The 12,482-nt window shown below is 37.8% G+C and overlaps 2 protein-coding genes across 5 annotated transcripts in view; one reads left to right on the top strand and one right to left on the bottom strand.

Annotated features, from left to right (window-relative positions):
• The window catches only part of METTL4 (methyltransferase like 4), a 174,132-nt gene extending 162,488 nt beyond the window's left edge, over window positions 1–11,644 (bottom strand). For both annotated transcript variants that reach the window (XM_027577311.1, XM_027577313.1), the window contains exons 1-3: window positions 11,582–11,644; window positions 9,317–10,141; window positions 7,351–7,413 (exon numbers count right to left, since the gene is read on the bottom strand). In XM_027577311.1, the coding sequence (XP_027433112.1) occupies window positions 7,351–7,413; window positions 9,317–9,712 (459 nt within the window). In that variant the 5' untranslated portion in view covers window positions 9,713–10,141; window positions 11,582–11,644. The remainder of the gene's footprint in view (window positions 1–7,350; window positions 7,414–9,316; window positions 10,142–11,581) is intronic.
• A 67-nt stretch (window positions 11,645–11,711) lies between these two features.
• NDC80 (NDC80 kinetochore complex component) overlaps window positions 11,712–12,482 on the top strand; it is a 54,546-nt gene continuing 53,775 nt past the window's right edge. For 2 of the 3 annotated variants that reach the window (XM_027577309.2, XM_027577308.2), the window contains exon 1: window positions 11,712–11,841. The gene's annotated coding sequence lies outside the window, so the exon portion shown is untranslated. The remainder of the gene's footprint in view (window positions 11,842–12,482) is intronic. The other variant, XM_027577310.2, reaches the window with a different exon arrangement.

Below are 12,482 nucleotides of genomic sequence, written 5' to 3'. Positions count from 1 at the left end.
TAAGATAATTCTCTAAATAATGAAATTCTTACTATACTTTGAATATTTGAACTTATGGATTGAAATCAGTATTTTATTTCTTTTTAAAGATTTTATTTATTTGACAGAGAGACACAACGAGAGAGCACAAGCAGGGGGAGTGGGAGAGGGAGAAGCAGGCTCCCGGCTGAGCAGAGAGCCTGATGTGAGGCTCGATCCCAGGACCCTGGTACCACGACCTAAGCCGAAGGCAGACGCTTAACAACTGAGCCACCCACCCAGGCACCCCTGAAATTAATGTTTTAAAGCTAAAATAATTTTATGATAAAATGTAAAGGCAAGAATGTGTGAGTATACCTTCAAATTGCTGTTTCTTAAATTTGGAATAAAACAAACTTCATAAATTCACTTAAAATTAAATAACCAAACAATACACATATAAAACACATTCTTAAAAATGTATTAAGATGAATTTGAAATAAATAAATAAATATGAATTTGATAACATGAATGTTTCTAGGAGAAAGCAGAATTTCTAATCTATAAAGCAAACTAAGTTTAAATCACATTTAATATTAAATTTTCCTAGTGATCTAATTTTAAAATAAACTTACCATTGAATTATATTTCTTAAATTGTAAAGAAAAAAAGTAACTGTTAAATGAACATATAAACAAAGTTTTGCAAAAATACAGTAATTAGAAAATTAAAATCTAAGTTCCACTTCTGGGCAAGATGCAATACCAGAGGTCAGATTTAACTTTTCATCAGACATTACTTTTTTAAAAAAGTATAAAGTGTAATTTTTTTAAAAGGCTATCTGAGTTAGATGTCAAGTAGTGAAAACTACTGGTCCCTAAAAAAGGAAAAACAAAGGATTGTTCCAGCTTACTGCCTTGAAAAGGTTTGCAGGCGGCAGCGCAGCAAAGGAGACCCATTCAGAGTCCAAGAGTCTCTGAGTTGAGAGGATGCAGCTGGAAGTCTGAAAAGGTCAAAGCAGCTAGTTTGCAGGGCAGGATACCAAAGAGGAGAGAGCTGCAGAGAGAGAGAGTTCTTAAAAGCTGCAGTAAGGTCCACTCAAGTTTCCCCAAGGTCAGGGAAAGAAATGATGTCAAATGATCAGAGGAACAATCCACAGAGCTCACACAGGGCTGGGAACAGCGATCCCACCAGCCAGAATGGAAACTCTCCTAATTTACAAGGCATCAGGTGGACGACTCATAGGGGTATTGCCTCATGAGTGGCGGAAAAAATAGCTGTAAAGACTGCTCTGGTCCTAACTAAAAAACCTTAAAACAAGCTTCAAAACTTTAAAAGAAAGTCACAAAAGGATCAACCAGTTTCAAAGTAACTTTGTCCAAGAACAAAGTTCAAGAATATTTATAGGAATATGAAAATACGTAGTACTCAAAAAGCTAAAACTGAAATGTCTTACAGAAAATAAAAAATTACCAGATATATAAAGAAGCAGGAAAATGCAACATATTATGGAGAAATAATCACTCAATAGAAACATACAGGAATAACAGAGATGAACAAACAGTAGAAAAGGCTGGATAGGTTTACTTGCAGCCCATTTAAAAGATTAGGAACAAAAGTAGAAAAATATAATAAGGCACTTATCATAACCATATTCATATGTTCAAAAATGTACAGAAAAAAAGAATGTTAAAGAAACACAAAACTACTAAAAAAAAATTGAGCTTCTAGAGAAACAAACTGCATACCACAGAAATACTGTAGGTTAGGTTCTGGACCACTGGAATAAAGTCAAGTTATCACAGTAAAATCAGTCATTTGAAGGCAAGGGCTGTAAGCTGCAAAAGATTCGCCTATATTTTATAAATCAGACTATATATTCTTTTCTATAATCATTACCTTTTTCGCCCCCCTTGGTGCAGTCTTTCTCAAAATACGGTATTTGGACTACCTCCATTGGAATCACCTCGAGGTTGTTAAAAATAAAAATTCCTAATCCCATACAGGAAACTGGGGGTTTAGTTCCAGGCCACCACAATGAAGTGACTATTGCAATAAAGTGAGTCAAATTAATTTTCTGGTTTCCCAGTGCAAATAAAAGTTATATTTACACTGTACCATAGTCTATTAAAGATTCGATAGCATTACATCCTTTAAAACAATGTATATACCTTAACTTAAAAATACCTTATTGCTAAAAAATGCAAACTACTATCTGAAATTTCAGCAAGTCATATTCTTTTTGTGGGTGGAGGGTCTTGCCTCTGTGTTGATAGCTGTTGACTCAGGGTGGTGGTTGCTGAAGGCTGAGGTAGCCATGGCAATTTTTTAAAATAAAACAACGAAGAAGTTTGTCACATTAATTGACTCTTCCTTTCATGAACGATTTCTCTGTAGCATGAATGCTGTTTGATAACATTTTACCCGCAGTAGAACTTCTTTCCAAACTGGGAGTCAATACTCTCAAACCCTGTTGCTACTTTGCCAACTCAGTTTATGGAATATTCTAAGTCCTCTGTTGTCACTTCAACAATGTTCACAGCATCATCACCAGGAGTAGTTTTCCACCTGAAGGAACAACTTTCTTTGTTAGTCCATCAGAAGCAACCCCTCATCCACTAAAGCTTTATCATGAGTTTGCAGCAGTTTGGTCACATCTTCAGGCTCCACTTCTAATTTTAGTTCTCTTGCTGTTTCCACCACATCTGCAGTGACTTCCTCCACTGAAGTCTGGAACCCCTCAAGGTCATCCCTTAGAGTTGGAATCAACTTCTTTCACACTCCCGGTAATGTTGACACTTGGACCTCTTCCCATGAATCACAAATGTTTGTGGGTTTTTTTAAGATTTTCTTATTTATTTATTCATTTGAGAGAGAGACAGACAGAGCAGAAGCAGGGGGAAAGGCAGAGAGAGAGGGCGAAGCAGACTCCCCACTGAGCCGGGAGCCCGATGCGGGGCCCAATTCCAGGACCTGGAGATCATGACCAGAGCCAAAGGAAGACACTCAACCATCTGAGCCACCCAGGTGCCCCAAATCACAAATGTTCAAATGGCATCTAGAATAGTAAAACTTTTCCAGAAGACTTTCCATTGACTTTGTGCCCAGATCCATCAGAGGAACCACTGTCTGTGGAAGTTATAGCCCTATGAAATGTATTTCTTCAATAATAAGACTTGAGTCAAAATTATTCCTTGATCCATGAGCTGCCAAATGGATTTTGTGTGAGCAGGCATGGAAACAACATACATCTAACTGTACATCTCCATCAGAGCTCTTGGGTCACCAGGTGCATTATTAAAAATAATAAGTACTATTTTGAAAGGAATCTTTTTTTCTGAGCAGTGGGTCTCAACAGTGGATTTAAAAGATTCAGTAAACCATGTTGTAAACAGATGTGCTGTCATCCAGGCTTTGTTGCTCCACCTATAGAGCAAACACATAGTAAATTCAGCATAGTTTTTTTTAAAGATTTATTTATTTATATTAGAGAAAGAGAGAGCATTAGCAGAGAGAGAGGCAGAGGGAGAGGGAGAAAATCCTCAAGCAGACTCCCTGCTGAGTGCGGAGCCTGACACAGGGCTTGATCCCAGGACCCCGAGATCATGACCCAAGCTGAAATCAAGAGTCGGATGCTTAACCAACTGAGCCACCAAGTGCCCCAATTTAGCATAATTCTTAAGGGCCGTAGAATTTTCAGAATAGTAAATGAGCACTGACTTCAACTTAAAGTCACCAGCTTCATTAGCCCCTAGCAAGAGTCAGCCTGTTCTCTCAAACTTTGAAGTTAGGCATTCTCCTATCTAGTTATGAAATTCCTAGATGGCATCTTTTTCCAATAGAAGACTGTTTTGTCTATATTGAAAATCTGTTTAGTGTAGCCACCTTCAGTAATGATCTTAGCTATGTCATCTGGATCACTTGCTGCGGCTTCTACATCAGCTCTTGCTGTTTCACCTCGCACTTTTGATGTTATACAGACAGCTTCTTAAACCTCATGAACCAACCTCTGCCAGCTTCAAACTCTTCTACAACTTCCTCACACATCTTTTCAGCTTTCATAGAACTGAAGAGAGTTAGGGCTTTGCTCTGGATTAGGCTTTGGCTTAAGGGAATGTTGTGGCTGGTTCAATCTTCTAACCAGACCACTCAAACTTTCTCCATATCAGCAATAAGGCTGATTTCACTTATCATTCATATGTTCATTGGGTTAGCACTTTAAATTTCCTTCAAGAACTTTTGCTCTGCATTCATAATTTCACTAACACTTTGGTGCATGGGGCTTTTGATCTGCCTTCTTCACTGAACTTAATCATTTCCAGCTTTTGATTTAAAGCATAAGACATGTTGAGGTTCCTGGGTGGCTCAGGTGGTTAAGCATCCAACTCTTGATTTCAGCTCAGGTCATGATCTCAGGGTCATGAGATCGAGCCCCAAGTTGGGCTCCATGCTGGCCATGGAGCCTGTTTAAGATTCTCTCTCTCCCTCTACCCTTCCCCCCCTCCTCGCCCCACTCACTCTCAAAAAAAAAAAAAAACAGGGGCACCTGGGTGGCTCAGTCATTTAAGCATCTGCCTTTGGCTCAGGTCATGATCCCAGGGTCCTGGGATTGGAGCCCTGCATCAGGCTCCCTGCTCAGCAGGGTTTCTGCTTCCCCCCTGCCCCTTCCCCTGCTCGTGCTCTCTCTCTCTCACTCACTTCTAATAAATAAAATCTTTTAAAAAATTTTAAAGTATGAGACATGCAACTTTTCCTTTCACTTGAACACTTGGAGGCAACTGCAGGGTTATTAATTAACCTAATTTCAAGACTGCTGTATCTCAGGCAATAGGGAGGCCCAAGGAGAGGGAGAGAGACAGGGGAATGGCTGGTTGGTGGAGGAGTGAGAGCACACAACATTTATCAATTAAGTTTGCCATCTTATATGTGTGCAGCTTGTGGTGCCCCAAAACAATTACAATAGTAATATCAAAGATCACTCATCACAGATCACCATGACAAATGTTATAATAACAAAAAAGTTTAAAATACTGCAAGAATTATCTAAATGTGACACAGAGACACAAAGTGAGCAAACGCTGTTGGAAAAATGGCACTGATAAGACTTGCTTGATGCAGGGTTGCCACAAACTTTCATTTTTTAAGAAGTGTGATATCTGCAAAGTGCAATAAAGCAAAGCACAATAAAACAAGGTATGCCTGTTCAATGCAAAAAGGAAATACATACTAGGTTGTAGTAACAGCAGGTATTGAAGAAGAAAAGATTAGTGTACTTGAAAATAACATAATAAAAGTGTCCAAAATGAAGAGGACAGAAAAAATATTTGAGGAGGTAATGGCCAAAAAAATTTCCAAACTTGCTGAAACTATTAATTCATAGATTCAAGCTCAACAAACAGAGGAGGAGGGGAAAACTGCATTAAGGAACATCATAATCAAATTGCTAAACATCAATGATAAAGAAAAAATATTCAAAGCAGCCAAAGACTTCTACTTTCAACAAAGATGGAGTCTCAGGAACAACAGCTTTCAAGACACAGGACATCAGGCAATAAAGGACAATGAAAGAAATCATAGGTAAGTAATCATAAAATCATATAACTGCCCCAGGCAACTGCCTAGAAAATTTCCAGGCCAAAAGAAAGAAGAATCTGAACAGAGCCTAGGAAAAATCCAGAGCTGAGTAGACAAAGCAGAGAATATAGAGAGGTCAAGACAAGAATTCACAGGACAGAGTACCAGACAGAAAAGAGCTACCCAGACAGAGAACTATGTAATCTGTAGGCAGTCACACTGGAGAAATTCCCCTAAGTACGGATGTGCTTAAGTGTATGAGGGAATTATCCAAGACCAGGAAAAGAACTACCCAAAAGACAGAAGAAATAGTGCAGGGAGTTCCCAAAGGGCCAAGAATGGTGCCCGTTTCCAAATATTCAGACTGAGAAACCTCATGATTCACCAGGCAAACAGGAGACAATTTACCATGCATCTCTGAGTGAGGAGAGGCACTGACAGCTGGTCATCTGGAATATATACTACAAACACAAGGATGGTTACACATGAGGAAAAATTAAAGGGAAATATTAGTAGAAAAATCACCCATTCAATCTCCACAGATGCTTAAAAAACATTTCATAAAATTCAATAACCATGTTTGATAACAACAATAAATAAGAACAGATGGGGGGTGCCTGGGTGGTTCAGTCAGTTAAGCGTCTGCCCTCGGCTCAGGTCACGGTCCCGGGGTCCTAGGATTGAGCCCCACATCAGGTTCCCTCTTCTCTCTCTCTCTGCTCCCCCTCCTCACTTCCCCCCACCACGCCCCGGCTCATGCTCACTCTCTTATACTCTCTCAAATAAATCAATATTTTTTTTTAAAAGGTAATAAAAAAGAACAGATGGAAACTTCCTTACATGCTATTTGCAGGTCAGTCCAAAAGCCAGTATTATGCTTAGTAATGAAATCATCCCCACTGAGTCAGGAACAAGACAAGGATATACACTGTCATAAATATGATTTAATATTGTATTTTCCAGCCTATACATTTACAAATGAGAAGTAAATTAGAGATAAAATAATTGGAAAGCTGTAATATAAAGTATTTCTATTTTCAGGAGTTATAAATATGAACTGGAAAACCCCAGAGATTAAAAGAAAAAAAAAAAAAAAAACCACAGCAACTTAAGAAATTGGCAAGACTTTTATAAAGAAAATCTTATGGAATGACAATAGAAACTGAAACAAATGGAAAGAACATATTTGTGTTATCAACATCTTAACGATGTCAGTAGGCCCTAATTTAATTTATAAATTTAACTTGATGCCATAAAAATTCCAATTGCTTCTTTTTTCTAACCAGAATTAAACTGATCCTAATGGGAAATTCATGTGGGAAAATAAACAAACAAAGAAAACAGAAAAATTCTGTAAAAGAGAAATTCAGATAAAAGGAAGGGTAAGCATACCAAATATTAAAACATACTCATGTTATAAAACATGAAAAGAGACTGGAAGATAAACAAATTAAGTCATAAATCCAGAAATAAACTCAAATACGTATGTGTATGTGTAACTCACACTTCACACCACAATGAAATCTAAATGAATCAAAGATATAAATGTGAAATGAAATAATATCCTAGAAAAAAACATGGTAAAATTCTTTCATTTTTTTCCCATGGGAAAATTCTTTTAGAGCCTGGAAGAAGAAATACCTTTTTAATTATGACTCAAAAATCCAGAAATCATAAAAGAAAAAAAAAATCACTCCACTATTAAATTCTAACTTTGATGAAAATAATTGTTTAATTTTTAAGAACATCCTTATTTATATTGTTTTATACTACTTCACATTGATCTTCCAATGTCATAATGAACATTTTACAGCTTACCTTTGTATGATATTCCATAGCATCCAATTCACCTTGATTGAAAACAACACATCTTTTACGCTTCTAAAGAGTAAATTACAGGAAGAAAATTATGTTGCCATCTACCACAATACTGATATTTTAAAATATATTAGTATTTCTTTTTTATCACATTTTCCTTAGTGTGTATCTGTCTTTAAGAGCTTAACCGACTAGTAAGGTCAAAATCAGTGAAAAGTGTATGGACTAAGGAAATAAGCTTTCCAAATAAAAAAATTGGGGACTTTTTTTTTTAAATTACTATTTATTATTATTATTATTATTACAAGCTTAATAAGTGATGTAAGGTCACCTAAGCCTTATCTGCTATTAATAAGAGCTAGTACCAATGATAAAATGTAGCACAGGCATCCATGGAACACAAGAAAACTGTGACACTGTATAAAGTTACTAGTATCATCTATCAGTTGATGTATATTGTACAATTCTCAACTTCATTTCTGAGGAGATGAACTATGCATATACTATCGTTAAAAAAAAAAATCCAGTACACTTTCAATAGCTCTTTATGATTGATCTGAGGGCTAGGTACAAATCAAATATACTAACACTGTTCTGTGTCTAACAACTGCATAGAAAGGAACATGTAAAACAGTGCAAAATAAAGCAGGGACTTTATACCTCTTATTGCTGAAACACCAGTGCTTACATGGTAGCATACTCCCAGCAGGCTAACAATAAATGTTTGCTGGCTGGATAAATAAATGGACTGAAGATTAAGCTAATTGTACAATTTGCCTTAGCATATCAGAATTAAGGTAAGTTTTGTCAAGATAACTCATTACATACACCCATCTATATTTTTCCATATTAAAATGAGAAATTTACCCAACATAAGTGAAAACATTAAAAGATGCCCATACTTAGTAAACTGTAAATGCTTGTTATTATTTTTCTGAATTAGTAATAGTATTGATAAATAATCTATATACTATTTTACTGAAATCTCAGACACTATATATTTTCTTTCTTACGCCTGACACACAGCAAATGGTCAATAAGTATTTGTCCAAGGGAAAAGAAAGACAGAAGAAATTATAAGAATATTAAAAGTTCTACTTCAGGAAACTAGAACAATGTAGTAAATTATCCCTATCACTTGCCTTATTCTAATTCTCAACATGCTTTCTTATTTAATATCTTTCTTCATGGATCTCAATTCTAAGATCCATGAGGGTACCAATTATGTTTATCTTGTTTCATCCCTGTATGTACAACAGCACACAGAAAGATCTCAAACATTTGCGGGTGAGTAACAAAGTTATTCCTATCTCTAACAAAGAAAATGTTAATATAATCTATCTGAAATGGACTTTGTATAATCACCTCTGAACTCTTCAGAAACATAAAAAGTATTAAAACATAATTATTGATCCTGTATAGCATTCTTGAAACTTCACCAAAAGACTGCACCAGTGTATACACAAATACATAAGCTTTAAGAACATATACAATTTTCTATAGTAGCTTTCTTTTATTATTAAAAACTTTATGAAATATCACGCTTCTTGCAAACTTCATTATATGAGCTTATCCCCAATGGACAGGTCTCTAAGAATCTCCCAAAATCCATAAACTGCTTTAGGATTTTGCAGACAAAGCAGCATGTTGTTGAACAAAAACAATTGTAAAAACATGCGATTAATACAAATGAGTAAGCAGAAAGGGTTTTTTGTTATTGTTGTTTAGTTTTGTTTAATTTACAGAGCATTCACTTTTGAGCAAACTTTGCTTACTTTTGAAATATGCATCTGGTCTTCTAAGAATGGTAGAACATTAGGAAAGAGTTAAAAATTACATTGGCTATAACTAAAGCCTTCCTATGCTTTATGGATTGTTTTTTAGACTTAGTAAATTAGAAGATATTGGAATAATAAACTTCTGCATGTTCTGCAGAAAAATAGAAAAATGTATTAAAACTTTCTACCTTCCCAATAATAGAAATGCGGTTTTCTTCTTTAATACCATCCATTGGATCTTCCTTTTCATTCCTTTGTTGGCATTCTTTGTGAACAACTGGAGTTATATAAGGTTTGGTGACATTAAATAGCTCAGATCGAAAAACATATCTCTGTATGAAGATTTCGCAATTTCCTCTGGCATCATTATCTGGCTTAGTGGTAGAGTCAAAAGCAATAACGGTAGCAGAGGTTCCCAAAGAGATCAAAGAATCCATTTGAAGAAAATCAAAGTGGACAGATGAAGTGGGCTCATTTTTACTGCAACAAGGCTCATGATGTTGGTGAAGTTGATAGTTTATGTTGTTAATGAAAGAAAGATGATCTAGTAACCATCCTGGTGACAGCTGGTGCACCACAGACATTCTCTTCTCTTAAAAAAGAAAGAAAAAAAAAAAAACTCTGGAAATGAGAGTCTAGATGTAAAACCCAATTTTCCAGATTAACTTCTTAAATGTCCTGCATTTCAATAAAAATATACTTCACATACACAGGTAGATTTCATGTGCAAGTATATAAACTTAACATATACACAAAAGAGAATCTGACATTCGTGATATGTTAAGGAAAAATGTAATGTTTTAATATAAACTTTTAATTACAGGGTTGATAATTCTAATTTTTCAGCCAATTTAGCAAAAGAGAATGAAAATGTGATCTTATTTCTGGAATCCCAATTGAATCCTCTTATCTTCCTGGGCCCTCCACACAACCTCCTGTTCGCTTTTAATCTAGCCACTAGGTCCACATCCTCCAAGTCAGGAAGTCATTCAATTCTTAAAGGTGAGAATATCCTGTCAAAGCAAAGAATACTACATTACCTATGTGAATTCATCCTTTTAATGAGATAAACCTAGAGAGGTCACAGAGAGGTCAGCTCCTGTTTTTTCAAAGCACATTTGCCGCAATAAGTCAGCCCATTAACACTGCCATACTTAACCACTCTACCAACGGAGTACTAAAAAACATAAAATGAAAGACTGGTCTAGGCTAAGCACGATGCAATTTTAACAGATTTCAGAAGTACCAAACCCTAACAAAATTGCAAGGTTATTGGTTCTGAGCAGTCCTCCTTCAGCAACTATGTTTTTTCAAAACTTCCTTATCTTTTTACCAAAAAAAAAAAAAACAATGGTAAAGTTCTGGGTATTGCCTACTAAATCTAGTATAATGGAGAACCTAACAGGGGGGACAGAATAAGTATTTAACAGCACAGCTAGTAATAGCATTTAGAACCAAACTTCTAACTCCATGTAGTGTTAGCAGTATGACCATGGTCAAGTTATTTACTCTTACTACAGAGTCTCAAATTCATCATTGTTTATGACATCTCAGGAGGCAGTTTAGAGAATTAAATGAGATAATCTACATGAAATGCTGTGCAGTGCCTGACACATAGCAACTGTTCAAACAAATGCTATTAGTGATGGTAATCCTGGTATTGGCCCTCCTTTCAGAGTCACCACTTGTGGTGAGGAGGTAATGTAATGGCTAATGAAAGCAAGAAATTTAGTCAAGAAGACTGAAACTCAGAAAAGGTGACGTGCCCAAAATTACAATTGTAGGTAACTGCAAAACTGCTCCAAGAATCAGTATCAGGACTTTGGCTCAAAGCTTTTCTCCCACCCCCACCACTCTCCAGGTACTGGGCAGTACATGTCTTTGAGTTCAAACTCAGGGAAGCAGGGAAGTCCTTTTTTAGCAAAGTAAACTACTGTGCTTAATCTCTCTTTCTCTCTCTCTCTCTCCCCCTCTCTCTCCCCTTCCTACCTCTCCCTTTCACACCCGAACCTCCACCCCTCACCCCCTTGGGTTCCTCGTAGCTTCACTCGGGGACCACCACTAGAGGACCATGAAACCCTAGCGAGCACACTGCGAACCCGAACCCTAGCGGCAGCCACACCGGGATCCTCGAAGCCAGGTACACCCACACTCAGCAGTCACTATCTCCTACCTCACCGTTTCCCCTTTCAGAAAAACTGCACGACGTCTCCCAGACTTGCATCATGAAAGAAACAACCCTCTACACCGTGGTCATGAAAGACGCCACTTTCATGGCAAAGAAAATTTCTTTTTCTACGACCCAACGGGCGCGGCCATGTTGCTGTACGGAAAAGGTGTTTCCAGGGCGATTTGGAGAGCTCTGTCAGCTACTCAGAGACGTACAGCGCCAGTCTCTTCAGCGTTAACTTTAGGAAATCCGACCAGACTTTGTAGGAGACGCTCGCACTTACCAGACATGCCAGTGTGCTGAGTGAGACGACAGGACGCCAGCATTACGCAGAATTCCCGCGACGGGGAGCGGCGCGTAAGAGTTGCGCACGCGTTCGACGTACGTGATGACGCAGACGCCAGCGGAGATTTTAAAATTCGAACTGCGCCGGCGGGTGCAGGGAGGAGTTGGGTGTTTTGGCGGGTGCTGTCCTGCCCCGTGAGTAGTTGCACGGGTTACAGAAATTCGGTCCCTGGGTTGTGTCACGAAACTGGAAGAAAGGTAACTAATGACTTTGAGTTAATTTTGTGCCGGCAGAACTGTTCTCAAGGGAGAAAGCGATGGCGCCAACACCTTAGATTTAGCGGCCCTGACAACGTTTTAGTCTACTATTTTGAGAGGCCTCCGGGCCGAGTCTGTGCGAGGCGCTAGTTTCCCGGAGTACAATAAATTTCTACAGACAGTGACTTCCAAGGGAGAAGAGGAGGACCTAGGGGCACACTGGTGGGGAGCAGAGTCTGGAGGGAGGAGAGGGGAAGAATTGATGGGAGCAGGGAGAGGAGGGACAAGATGAAGAACGGTTTGAGGTGTGGCGTTTGAGATACTAGTGTAACGTCCTAGTGGGCGTGTAGGAAAGTCTTAATCTTAAATTACATTTTAAGTGGAGATTTGGAGTGCACGTATAAGTGAATGGGAAAGTTGAATGGATAGCAGAAATGTATAAAGTAAAAGAAATAGGTGGCCATACCATGTAGAAAGAGTGTAATCAGTTTAAAAGACAAAGGAGAGCCCAGAGAAGTGACAGGATAACCACAAATGTCCACTTCGCTGGAAACCAAGACAGAACCTGAGAGATCTAGGTGTATAGTGTCTAATGCCACAAAGATGAGATAGGATCAAAAGATTTGTCAGTCATGAGTATT

Source organism: Zalophus californianus, chromosome 14 (assembly GCF_009762305.2).
Source record: "Zalophus californianus isolate mZalCal1 chromosome 14, mZalCal1.pri.v2, whole genome shotgun sequence".
Classification (NCBI taxonomy): domain Eukaryota; kingdom Metazoa; phylum Chordata; class Mammalia; order Carnivora; family Otariidae; genus Zalophus; species Zalophus californianus.
Note: the sequence above shows the minus strand (reverse complement) of the source record. Positions and strands in the feature narration are given on the sequence as shown.